The 13,739-nt window shown below is 42.2% G+C and overlaps 1 protein-coding gene across 1 annotated transcript; it reads left to right on the top strand.

Annotated features, from left to right (window-relative positions):
• Positions 1 to 2,679: 2,679 nt before the first annotated feature.
• AQP4 (aquaporin 4) lies at positions 2,680 to 12,642 on the top strand. The gene is made up of 5 exons (XM_032602769.1): positions 2,680 to 2,773; positions 6,048 to 6,462; positions 7,357 to 7,521; positions 7,803 to 7,883; positions 11,845 to 12,642. Exons 1-5 carry the CDS (start codon positions 2,742 to 2,744, stop codon positions 12,121 to 12,123), a joined length of 972 nt encoding a protein of 323 aa, XP_032458660.1. The 5' UTR covers positions 2,680 to 2,741; the 3' UTR covers positions 12,124 to 12,642.
• The last annotated feature ends 1,097 nt before the right edge of the window (positions 12,643 to 13,739 follow it).

A 13,739-nucleotide genomic window follows, 5' to 3' on the forward strand; every position in this document is an offset into this window, starting at 1 on the left:
ATCACAAGTGCATTATAGCTGATATCTTCCATTATCATATGCTGCATGCATTGCCACAGACAATCCTACTGGAAGTTTCTGTCCCTAGTTTAAAGAAAAGCCAGGGAAGTAGGTGGTTATTGCACAAGACTGAACGTGTCGCCGGAAGACCAATAAGACCATCTCAAATATAAAAAGGATAATAAGGAAGACCTAATAAGAAAAACTACCGCCAGTAGGTGAAGGGTTAATCCCTGGTCAGTTTTGAACCTCTCTGCCGAGAGTACTAATAAGTTTGACTTTGTGCCAGTTAGGGTGGCCCTTCCCTGGATGGGAACAGCCATCCCTTAGGAACTGGACTGGCAGTGATCAGCCAGCCAGAAGAAAGGGAAAGGGTCTGAGAAACTGTGGTAACCAAGTTCTGCTGGCCCTTTGCAAAATGGTGCTGGGAACTGCCAAGGCCATGGAGTGAATACTAATGAGCTGAGCGCAACTTACAAAGAGTGGACCTGAAAAATGTCCCCCCAGTGACCAGCAGCTGTAGGGAGTACTGTGGTTCCTGCGGATAGGACCACAGGCCTCATTCTTGAGGACAAACCTAAGCCTCGCAACATTGTTCCTTGGGTTCAAAGACCTCGCAAACACTTCTGACTCAATGTCAAAGTTTTCAAAATAAAAAAAGTTTTGCACCTTTACAAAAAATCTCATTCTAAAATCTGAATGGTAAACAGCTTTAAGAATCAACATGAAATATTTTGAAAAGTGTTCTTTGTGGATTCCCATAAATTCCTCCCTTCCCCTCTCACCAGAGTTTGTTGTGACTTTCAGGGAGCATATTTTTAAAAGCCTGAAACCCCTGATGGACAGCCATCAGTGTGCGGTCACATTCTTAAGGATGTAAATTCAATCTTTGTTATCTGAGAATGCTTGAAACAGGATTAAAGAGCTCCTCTGCAATTCACACTCAGAATTGTAATTCCTCTTTCTCATGAGCGCTTTTCAACCATTCCCAATTCTCAAGGACCCAAAGGAGACAAGAAAACAAAAAATTGTAACTATGATGTGAAAACATAACCGTTTTCTTCTTCTCTCTCCTGTATTTCTTTCTTGCCACACCTCATTCTGAATAAAACTCCTACGTGAGATGCGATGGTAGGTGGAGAGGCAGGGCAGGGAGAGGGAGGGTCCCATAGGTAGATGTGAGTTATTATCACAGGTCTAGTTGTTGGATTGAGTGGTGGTTCACGGATGTTCATTATATACCTTAAAAGTAATCAATTAATTAATGAATTAATCCCTGGTGGGGCAGTGGATGAGACTCCGTGGCGCTCCCAATGCAGGAGGCCCGGGGTCCGATCCCTGGTCAGGGAACTAGATCCCACATGCATACCGCAACGAAGAGTTCGCATGCCACAACTAAGGAGGCTGCAAGCCGCAACTAAGGCTCACTCGTGCCACAACTAAGGAGCCCGCCTGCCGCAACTAAAACCTGGTGCAACCAAATAAATTTTTTTAAGTAATTAATTACCTATTATAAAATAAAAGAGGGCCATACATGTACTAGTGATGACAGAGTGTCATACACCAAGGATTAGGATTATTCCAATTCTAGATACCTGATGTCCATTTAAAGAAAAAAAAATTAATGAGATGGTGACACAGGCACTAATTCTTAGACCTTCCAGAGTTCACCAAACTCCTCAGTCGAGGATGCCTTCGTGGGCACACACCTATGCACTTAGAAGGGTCCCACACTTTGTTTCATGTCCTGCTGTTGTGAACTTGAAATTCCTATAGTTCTTCAACAAGGAGTCTTGCATTCATTTGGCACTGGATCCCACAAAAGATGTAGTCAGTCCTGTCCCAAGGTTTCTAGATATTAAATTTACCTAGAGCTCCCAATAATTTTGTGCCCACCCAACCTCTATATATTTAAAATTTGCCACTTCTCACCCAACAATTGTTAACATAACAGTCAGGTGAGACTCTACAGCAGCCTTATTTCCTGTTATCCAAATCAGTGCTGCACAGGCTACAAGAGACCTGCAGTTTTCTGCTGTGCTTAAAAAGCTGCTTCTCGCCGCATGGCACACGGATATGGCTCGGTGCTTTGTGACCTCCTGGAGGGGTGGGATAGGGAGGGTGGGAGGGAGGGAGACGCAAGAGGGAAGAGATATGGGAACATATGTATATGTATAACCAATTCACTTTGTTATAAAGCAGAAACTAACACACCATTGTAAAGCAATTAGACCCCAATAAAGATGTTTTAAAAAAGCTGCTTCTCAGAACAAAAACTTCACATAGAACCCACTGGATATTTTACCACTCAAAAACAAATGCACCTCAGCCGAAATCTCAATTCATCTCAACTGCTGGATAAAGCAAATCCATGCTGTAATAGTTGCCCAATTTCAACTATACATGTAACCAAAAAAAAAAAAGACAAATTCTCAGCAATTCTCTGTGGTGGGAGAAACTCAAATAAAGATTTAGGGAAATCCTCATTTTCAAGGGTCACCAGCTAAAGAAACATTAACGTGAGCCAGCGTTTCGTGTTCCTGAAATGCCCTGTGTCTATAGCGATCAGGTAGAAAAAGTCATTTCAAGTTCATATATAACGTAGCGATTGCCACATGGTGCAGAATCTTTCCACCCCTAAGACTCCACAAACCCAATCAGACAAGTGGCCGTAATCTGACTCCCAGTGCACTGGGAACCCAGACGCAGGCAATGAGCGCTGCCCTCTAGCCAAAGGAGGCATGAGTGACAGACCCGCAGGCAGGCAGTGGGGGTAAGTCCTTCTTTGCCTTAAGGGAACAATGCTCTGACGAAAGATGAAACTCAGACTGACTCTTTCATTACAGATACGTGTGCCTTCTCAGGCAGAATCTAGAAGGAAGCTCTCGGGCAGGTGGGTGGTTCTTTCAGGGCTGGGTACCGGGCATATTCATAAGAGAGGAGAGGCAGAGAGAGGGCAGAAGAAAAGGGATGCTTTGGAGCAAAATCCTCCAGATACTGGAGACCTGTGAAAGCACAAGAAAATGACCCTATGGAGGTAAACCTATCTGTAGTATTTTTCATCAGAAAAATTACTCACCCATGGCCTCAGCTGTCCAGAAGTGGCTCAGGCTGGGCGTTCAGCTAGAAAGTAATGTGTCCGGCTCTGTACAACCCGGTCACATCAACAAATCCCCTTTGTTCTGGGGAGAAAGAAGCAAAACAAATGGTGATGATGCATTTCCAGGGAGTGTGAACAGGGAAGGGAACATTGACGATAGATAATTAAGAGGGGCTGTGAGAGAGCTGGGGTGAGCGCATATCAAACCAGAGGTATGTATGTGCTGCCAGGGGACTTCGGGGTTCACAGCCGACTGAGGTTGGTCACTCTGCCCTGGAAAGAGATCAGCGTTTTGCACGTTTTCAAAGAAAGCTAAAGGCTTGCTTAAGGAGTCTACTTGTTTGGGGGTTTGGGGAGTTGGGTTTTTATTTCTCTGGCTGATAAAAGCTTGAAGTTGAAAGAGCAACTGAGCTTCTCAGATTAGGTCTCTGGAGAGGGAGGCAAATGCACAGAGAATGATCAGGGAAGGTGAGGGAGAGGGTGCAGCAAGAAGGCGTCTTGTACACAGGGCCTGCCTCTCCCAGATCCCTGTGCTGGGAATGGGACCTGCCGCATCCTGCCCACCTGGCTGCCTTAGCTTCCTGCCTTGTCCTCTTCCTTTTTCCCACTAAATCCGGCCACAGAGGACCATCGCCTGACATAGCACCTTGCCCTTTGCCATCTCGGCTACAGCTGTGGGCCACTGGTGAGTTCAGAAGCCAGGCTTTTTCAATTTGTGAGCTTCTCCCCCTTTGGGATACTTGTCATTTCTCCCCCAGGGCACCTTGGCTGCCCTGCTCCAAGTGCTGTTTTTGTCCCTTTTTTTTTTTAATCTTTATTGGAGTATAATTGCTTTACAATGGTGTGTTAGTTTCTGCTTTATAACAAAGTGAATCAGTTATACATATACATATGTTCCCATATCTCTTCCCTCTTGCATCTCCCTCCCTCCCACCCTCCCTGTCTTGTCTCTATTTTCTCTTCCTCTAGGGAGTGTGATGTCACTGTCCTCCCAGCTGGGGTTTTTCGTAATTACATGATTCACTTAGAGGAGTTCACTGGGGCAAGGGACCGCTGGCGACAGGGCTGGCTGGTCCCCTTCTGGAGCCACCTAGGCTTGGGCAGAAAATGGGTTTTTCTTTCCAACTCTGAAGCAAATCCCCACGTCAGACCAGGGGCTGAGCCGAGATCCTAAAGGTCAGGGCGGCATTCCTCTGGTCCTTGTTGGTACAGCATGTCTCCACTGCCCAACCACCCGGACCCGGGCTCCTGGGGACTGTAAGTGACTGGGGGTGGGGTGGGGGTGGGGGTAGTGCGGAGAAGGGCCCGTGCTCCGTAGCCCGTCAGAGGGAAAGCTGCAATAATTCTAATCTGTTAAAATACCTGGCTTTCTTGTCTAACCCTTTTCACATTACCCGGGATGAGAGTCTCCGCTAAATGCTCTCCACGCTTCTCCCCTCCCGCACTATCACAGACGAAGGATAAGGGCAAATGTCTTGAATAATGGGGTAACTGGGGCCATTGCCTCCCAAGGGGAATCCTAGCCATTTCTTGCCATTAATATCCTCAAACCCCACCCCTTATCAGCTCTAAAGATCCAAAAACATTAAGAGGAAGAAAGGGTCTTCCATCCCAAAGGCTGCCTCGCTGCCCTACCCATCCTCCTCCCTCCCCCCAGCCCACAGGCGCGCAAGCTCTCCCCCGCCCCACGCCCCCTCCCCGCCCCAGGAAGAGGCACCAGCAGAATTTACAGAAGGCCGTCAGGAAGACACTAGAGAAAAACTGCTCTCCGGAGCCTCCTGCTTTGAGGACCATTGTCTCCCTGGCCCCACTCTCCTTGCCCACCTGCCTGCCGCAGCTCTGCCCAAGTCGCTGTCCCCCGCACTTGGCGGGCAGGGTGTCTGGGGCGCCGCTGGTACACACTGGCCTCCAGGATCCCCTTTGGTAGGTTTTATCTGAGAGGTAAACTTCAAGGGGTGGAGAGTCAGGCCCAAGAGGGGATGGTCCCTCAACCCTGCAAAAGTGCGCAGAGGCCAGGTTGCACTTTCCCGGGTGAGGTGCCTGCGCCTGGTACCCAGCGGGCGGGGCCGCTGCGTCTGTGCACTGGCGCGGCCTGGGGCCCGCCCCGCCCAGGTGGCCGGTCCCCGCCCTCGGACAGGCGCTCCGGCTCCCCTGGGGCCTGCGGTTGAAACGGCTCTGAGCCGCCTCCGGACCTGGGCGGGCTCCCGGACTCCTCCCGCTGGCCGGGGAGAGCATGGCAGCGTCCCCTTCCCAGTCCCGGGTCCCAGCTCCGGCCCTGCAGTCACCACGAGTGGCCCTCCCACCAAACAAGATTCACCTTCTCCAAAGACAGCCTTCCAGCCTTCCAGCCCTCCTGGCTTCCTAGCAGGACTCGCCTTCATCCAGAGTCTCCAATGGGGGAGAGGAGGGACAGTCAGCTCTACAAATCCATTTCCAGAATGCCGTTTGAACCATAAAGGACAGAACTGGAAAAGACTTCCCTTTTTTATGGCTGTAGGTTCCAAATAGAAATGACATGTAAAAAGTACCTTGAAACGTAAAAACTTGCTCTGAGGGAATTGACTACAAGGTAAATATACTTTATTCTTAATTCTTTAAGGAACTTGATTTAGACGTTTTCTTTTCTAGGGACAATTCAGATAATTTTCCAGTGAAACTGGATGATCTTTGGATATTAACTCAAAGGAGATTAGAATAACAATCTCAATAGAATAACATAACAATAGTTACTGTTAGAATAACCATAACAGTAATTACTTAATTATCTCCTTAAGAGATAATTAAGTAATTAAGGAGATTTTCCAGAAGCATTCTTTCTCTGTATGCAAATAACTTTTGGCTGGGTGGTCTCCCTACTGTGGGGCAAGACTGCGGGCCTGGACATCCTCACCTAAAGGCATAAACCTTGGATTGGTAGCTTCTGATGCCGATTTATTTTTCCTTTCAGTAAGTGTGGACCTTTGTGTAGAAGAGAGAGTATCATGGTGGCCTTCAAAGGGGTCTGGACTCAAGCTTTCTGGAAGGCAGTCACAGCGGAATTTCTGGCTATGCTTATTTTTGTCCTGCTCAGCCTGGGATCCACCATCAACTGGGGTGGAGCAGAAAAGCCCTTACCAGTCGACATGGTTCTCATCTCCCTCTGCTTTGGACTCAGCATCGCAACTATGGTCCAGTGCTTTGGCCACATCAGTGGTGGCCACATCAACCCCGCCGTGACGGTGGCCATGGTGTGCACGAGGAAGATTAGCATTGCCAAGTCTGTCTTCTACATCGCAGCCCAGTGCCTGGGTGCCATCATCGGAGCCGGGATTCTCTATCTGGTCACGCCTCCCAGTGTGGTGGGAGGCCTGGGAGTCACAACGGTACCATCTTTAGCTCTTGTTTTCAAACTCGGACTCTAGGCTTCTTATAGACTACTAAGTGACAACTGGTGGCTTAAGAGACCTTCCTAAAACTGCTAATTTATTCCCAGGGAACGTCTGATGACTCTTGATAGGGGTGAAAACTGATTCCAGCCACGCTGACTACATCATATGAAATCATTGTGTGCTACTGAGTAACCTGAATAGCACTAAGTCTGGGTAGCACAAAAATTGTGTTGGTTTTTTTCCTCTCTCTCTCTATCCCAGTGACTATATTGACTATATATTTAACTTAAGGCATTTTTGTTACAATTATTTGTTGGTTCGTTAGCAAAAGGAACAATTTTATTTCTTGTCATGTGCCTGAGGTTTAAAGTGATCTGCATCGAGGGTCACACTTAAAAACATAAATTGGCGTTTGATCCTAGTTTTGTTCTTAGCCGATTAGGAATATCATTTGTTAGGTCAGCACCAGGGTTGATGAAAAGACCACACACGATTTAAATTTTAATTGAAATATATATTAATTAATTTAAACCTAATTAATGGATTTAATCATTGCCTTATAAAATTACAAGACTCTTAAGAAACTCTTTTATAAGTTAAGTGCAGGAGTGGCATGTTTCGCTTCCTTTGTAGAAAAGGGCATTCAGCACAAACTCCCTCTTGGTCATTGTAAGAGTAATTAATTATCTGTGATGGCCCCAAATGAATAGAAATTTATTTCTTCTTTTCTGAGGGGGCAGGGGTGCAAGTGTCTCAACTAGGGGTGGGATAGAAGACTCAAACTAATGATCAGTTTTTACAGGGATAAAATGTGCCTTTCACAATGATATGTTATCATAGAAAATGTTCCCTTGCCTTAATTCAGATGGAGCATTTTTCTCTCTCCAGGTTCATGGAAATCTTAGCGCTGGTCATGGTCTCCTGGTGGAGTTAATAATCACATTTCAGTTGGTGTTTACTATTTTTGCCAGCTGTGATTCCAAACGGACTGATGTCACTGGTTCCATAGCTTTAGCAATTGGATTCTCTGTTGCAATTGGACATTTATTTGCAGTAAGTTTCCAAGCCCATTTAAGTAATTGATCCATGTTGTTTATCCTCACCCTAGAGCTGGATGAAGATGTTATGTTTCACAGCTGTAGTTCTTTAGTATCCAGCTACGTCTGTCCATTTTAGGTGATTTTTTTGCTAACTTTGTGATGAGAACGTTGCTATGGCTGCTAACATCTGGACATCTCTAACTGACTTGGCAAATGGTAGCACATTGCAATGAAGTCTACCTGTTAATAGCCCTGTTTCAGCAATGTCTGAAGTTGTATTCTTTTTCCCTATAGATCAATTACACTGGTGCCAGCATGAACCCCGCCCGATCCTTTGGACCTGCAGTTATCATGGGAAATTGGGAAAACCACTGGGTAACCACCATGTTCATTGTGCCTGTTTTCCTACAGTTGAGGACAATTACCCAGAGAGCTCTTTTTTTCCCATTATCTTGCTCACTAGTTTCTCTTCCTCCCAACTCTGAACCCCTAATTTATTACATCTTTCATAAAGACTAGGGAGAGACTAGGACAGTTCTGCTACAAAACATCTCATATCAGTTCTGGACCTTCAGTGACAGTCTTTTTTTTTTTTTTTTAAAGCACTGCTCTGGGCACTGTATCTGACAGACTTCAGCAGAATATATTGAACATGGAGGTTGCCTATCTGGAACAAGTTAAAATCAGGGTGGTGACATGAATATGGTGTTTAAATAATTGAAAGTAAATCCTTCCCAGCAATAACGAAAAATATGCTTGCAAAAAAAAAAAAAAAAAGAAGAAGAGAAAGAGAAATGCTTAAAAGCATAGCCCATTGCAAAAATATTTACCTTTTTTGTTTATAAGAGCATGAACCCAGTTAATAGTATGGGAGTGGGAAGCATTTTGAACTGCAGATGGTGAGAAATAATGAGTGCAAATATTTATGCTATTATCACCATAACCATAACTGGAAAAAGAAAGGACTTTCAGAAAAGACACACTTCTCAGCCCCATGCCTACCCTACTTTTTAACGTGGGGACAGTGCTTCCAGAGAGCAGTGGTATCGATTGTTAAATACCACAGTCAATTTCTTTTCAATTGTCTCTTACCAAAAAGAAATTTCAATCCGTTAAATGAATAATGTGGCAGTTTTGAAGACCTCTTACACACTAATTTACAATAACCAATAAAAATAGGTGTATGTCAGCCAGCTTCAAATGGAGCTAACTTTTATTTTCATGTATATATGTTGTGAATGCTCTTTTACATCTTTTATTTTTAAGTCATGAATGTAAGAATATGTCACTTATGTTTTGAATTTATGTTCTTATTGTAGTGTAGTGGATTTACAATGCTGTGTTAGTTTCAGGTGTACAGCAAAGTGATTCAGTTATACATACTCAGATTCTTTTCCATTGTAGGTGTCGCTTATGTTTTAATCTCACGCATACAGTGGTTATTGACACAGTCACACGCACTCAACCTTGATGTACGTTGCAAATGAGAAGAAATTGCCCCACTGCTACATGCATTCACTTCTAAGAAAAGTGTACCTATCTATCCCATTAAAGTAATCTATCCCATTACATAACAGCATGAGAGTCAGTGATCAAAAGCAAGGTTTTGGACCCAGACATGAAAAACTTAGTCAACAATACCACCCATGAGATTGGTTACTTTGCCACTGATATTTCCATGTATGTCTCTAAAGATTTGCCACATTAATGGGAATACAAATTTGTAACGGGCAGTATATGGATCTTATGATAAAAGTACAACTTTTAGGTCATCTTATTCAAACAATTTTTGTAAATAAAATTTAGAAAAATGACAACTTTTAATCCATGAGGACTTTAATACGTGAATGAAAATATATGTTTTTATTAATTACTTGAGTTGTGGTACACTAGTTAAAATTTAAGTAGCAAGAAAATCCTTAGCTGTTGATTGAATCCAAGGTTTCCCATTGTTGCTATTTTATAACAAACTTAATCCTACAGAAAATGAATGTCCATTTTGTAGCAAAGCTTGTGTGAAATTAACAACTAATTTTAAGTATGTCTGTAGATAGATGGATAGACAATAAATAACAAGATATTAATGATGAATCTTGTGTGTAGTGTAATAACATTTTTTAGTCTTCTTTTCTGGATTTTCTATATTTTTAGCAGTAGAACTTCTTTACCTTTATGAAGTTTAAAAGTTACTTTAAAGGGCATTATGAGTTTGGGAATAGCAACTTGAAACTGAGATTTGTTTATTTTTGAGAGCATGTAGCTAGACATCTTCTTCGTAGGTGTTTTGGGGGAAGTGTCATAATGATTTAGCAGTCCCTTTTCTCCCTTGCGGGATTTGTAGCTTGTGGAATAGAACATACCAAATGAGATCTTACCAAAGGAACAAAGCGCAAAGACATTTAGAGGAGGGCTCTCATTTCTCCTTTGAAAGGGCATAGAGAAGGTAAACTCTGACATGGTTTCTTTCATGTTCAAGATAAGGAACTTGAACATAAGGTTCTTGCCGCCACTTTGTCAACAATTTCCCTGTACAGTATATGTGTTCAGTTTCAGCTTAAAGTTTGAATTTCTTCTTTAGATTTTGCAATGAGGATGCTAAGTGAGCTTCATTTCCAGAGAGTGTTTGAAGCCAGAAGGATTCATCAGATTTTTTTCAAATGAGAGAAGTGTAGTATCGTAGAAAACAGTATAATGGTTCAAAAGAGAGGTCTGAAATCAGACAGACCTGAAATCCCAGCTCAATCACTTGCTAAGCATGAAGTCTTAAACAAGCTTCTCACTCTCTCTGCGTGTCCATTTTCTTACCCATAAAATGGGATAATAATAACATCTATCTCATAGGTCATCATTAGAATTAAATGAGTTAATACAAGAAAAGCACTGAGTATAGCCAGCTGAGAAAGAGTGCTCAATAAACAGGGTTTTTGTTGCTCAAGTCCATCTGTTGAATGAATGTTTAATATTCTACAGCCTATGTGTGCTCTAAAGCAAGTGTTGAAGTTTATCCAAACTCAAAACTTGTTTTATTCTAGACACATAACTAATATGATAGAAACTTCCAGTTATTGAAATAAATTCCTATGGAATGGCTAATCCTCAACTAACCATTATCCATAAATGCAGTACAGATTTTTCCACCAAGTCATCAGTGTAAGTACCATGAGGATGAAAGCACTCTGCAAGAAGATTAATGGGCAAACCATGAGGTTTTCTCTTAAATCAAATCACCAAAGTTGAGAGAGAAAATCATGTAACATGAGGAAAGTGACTTATAGCCAGCCTAGTCCCATATATCTTTAAATTGTCTAGGAAACAATGGAATGGAGCAAGTTACAATGAAATTGGAACTATGAAGTACTTTACAAGTATTATTTCAATTTAATCCTGACAACCCATGAGGTACATATTATTGTTATCCCTGTTTCGCAGATGAGGAAATTAAGGTTTAGGAAGTTGTGTAACAGATTCAAGCAGTAATAAGATTGCTAAGTGGTCGAGCTCATATTCCATTTATCATGCTGTACTGAATAATTAAAGCCCCAAGTGATACAATCTGTACTATGGTTGTGATTATGCAAAAGACCAATGTAAGATGGCAATATTAAGAAAAAAAGTACTCTCCAGAAAATTTTTCCTCTATTTCAGCTGAAGAAGTCATACCCCCAAAGAGGACCTATCTTTACTGTAAGGATTATCAGAAAATGGCAAGAACATAATTAATGAAAGCAGGAAAAGAGAAGAGGAAACAGCCTTTTCTTATTTTCTGTTCAAATGTTATTTAGCAATATATGGATCTCTGATGTAGATTTAATGTATTCTCTTATTTTCTTTCCAATTCTCTCTCTCCTTTTTTTTAATGCATGACTCATTTGCTCTCTCTCTTTTTTAAAAAATAACCACTTTTTTTTTTTTTTTTTTTTTTTTGGCTGTGTTGTGTCTTCATTGCTGCTCACGGGCTTTTCTCTTGTTGCAGCAAACGAGGCTACTCTTCGTTGCAGTGCGGTGGCTTCTCCTGTTGCGGAGCATGGGCTCTAGGCACGTGGGCTTCAGTCGTTGTGGCTCGTGGGCTGAGTAGTTGTGGCTCGTGGGCTCTAGAGCTCAGGCTCAGTAGTTGTGGCACACGGGTTTAGTTGCTCCGTGGCATGTGGGATCTTCCCGGACCAGGGCTTGAACCCATGTCCCCTGCATTGGCAGGCGGATTCTTAACCACTGTGCCACCAGGGAAGCCCCACATTTGCTCTCTTAATTTAAACCAGCTAAGTTCTATATCCGTGCCTTGTTCAAAGGAATAGTTTTACTCTACTTACACTCTATAACTCTTTCATCTTTCCCCCAGATATATTGGGCTGGACCAATAATAGGAGCTGTCCTTGCTGGTGGCCTTTATGAGTATGTCTTCTGTCCAGATGTTGAACTCAAACGTCGTTTTAAAGAAGCCTTCAACAAGGCTGCCCAGCAAACAAAAGGGAGCTACATGGAGGTGGAGGACAACAGGAGCCAGGTAGAGACCGACGACTTGATTCTAAAACCTGGAGTGGTGCACGTGATCGACATTGACCGGGGTGAGGAAAAGAAGGGGAAAGACCCATCCGGGGAGGTGCTATCTTCAGTATGACTAGAAGATAGCACTGAAAGCAGACAAGAGCCCTTAGAACTGTCCTCAGATTTTCTTCCGCCCATTAAGGAAACAGATTTGTTATAAATTAGACATGTGCAGTTTGTTGTTTCATGTCATATTACTCAGTCTAGACAGTAAATATTTCATTATTTACCAAGGAGGAATGAAAGAAACCTATCATGAATTTCAAATCTAAAAAAAAAAAAATCTTTTTGAAGTATCCCCAAAGCCAATGTGTATCTAGTTTATCTATTTGCTATTCATTAATAATCAATTTAAAATGTGTATCAAGATTTTGTTAAGGCTTGCCTGACAACTTACAGGCATACCTATCAGCTTACTCCTCCTCTCCCACGAAACCAGTATTGTCAATCCTCATTTGAATATTTATTCTGTTAAATCAAGTTAATCAATGGCAAAATACAGAGTATGTCATAGAGTCACGCACATCCAAGAGAGCAAATACAACAAGCTCTTTTATAACCAGCTCCCCTAGGTTAAACTACCTCGGCAAAAGAATATTAACAAGAGTCATTGCTAGTGAATTGTTTTCATTTATATTTCAAATATCCAACTTTCAACCCAAACTCCAATTCATAATATTCCTTCCTCCTCCTCACTGCCCAAGGTAATATGGAACTAAAGCCCAGAAATTCAAAGAATGTTCAGAAATCCTATATGTGTTCCACCTAATAAAACCTCCACATCATAAGGCACCTATTGAGATTCAGGATAAACAGACTTGTAAGATCTTATGGGGGTGGGTGGAAATTTACCATCATACAAAAATCATAAGGAAAAAGAAAATCTGCATGCTGGTTTCAAATAGTTGATCTGTTTTCAGTGCACATCCTCAAATATACCACATGAGGTTAACAATCTAAGCTTTTAACCACTTAACAATTTTGCTTATTTTTTTAATTTATTGGCAAAACTGGGGATTTTGTTTGTTTGTAATTTTGGTTAACTATATTTAAACATTAGCTGAGACATATTTTTGATAGCAAGAACATAACTAGTTGAGTCCTGACTTTTTGTTATTAAGCTCTGCTCGTTCTAGAAGGTGTAAACTAGTCCTGCCAGTCCCAATCACTGATACTCTCCCACTTTTCATGACATTTGTTGATAATCTTCATTATGCACATCAATATTTTAATGAATTAAAATGCATGAGAGACAAGGAACGACATGACCACAAAATAAAAGGGCGGGGGCATCAAAACGCTCTGTATTCAAAGCTGACTAGATGACCAATCTTTCCTTTGTAGAGATACTATAGGTTTTTTTAAGCATTTTCATTACTGACTCATTTATTTTTCAAAATAACTCGTTCTTTCCCATACTGCTTTGCCTTATGTCAGTAAAATGGTCTCTGGAAACCCCAGTTTCTATTATCTTAACTGTCTAGTCTAGCCTTTATCTTAAAGAGCTGAAAAAGTCCATTTCACTGAACAAAAGCTAATAGTAAAGCAAAAATCTATCACTGCAAAGAGTGGCTTGTAAATAGCTGATAATCAAGGGCTGTCTTCTCCTACTCACAGTTCCAACTGTGTGCCACTTTTTGGTGTTAATGGCAGCTGTGTGTGTGTGGCAGTGAGATAAAGGACCACTAT

Source organism: Phocoena sinus, chromosome 14 (genome assembly GCF_008692025.1).
Source record: "Phocoena sinus isolate mPhoSin1 chromosome 14, mPhoSin1.pri, whole genome shotgun sequence".
Taxonomy (NCBI): Eukaryota; Metazoa; Chordata; class Mammalia; order Artiodactyla; family Phocoenidae; genus Phocoena; species Phocoena sinus.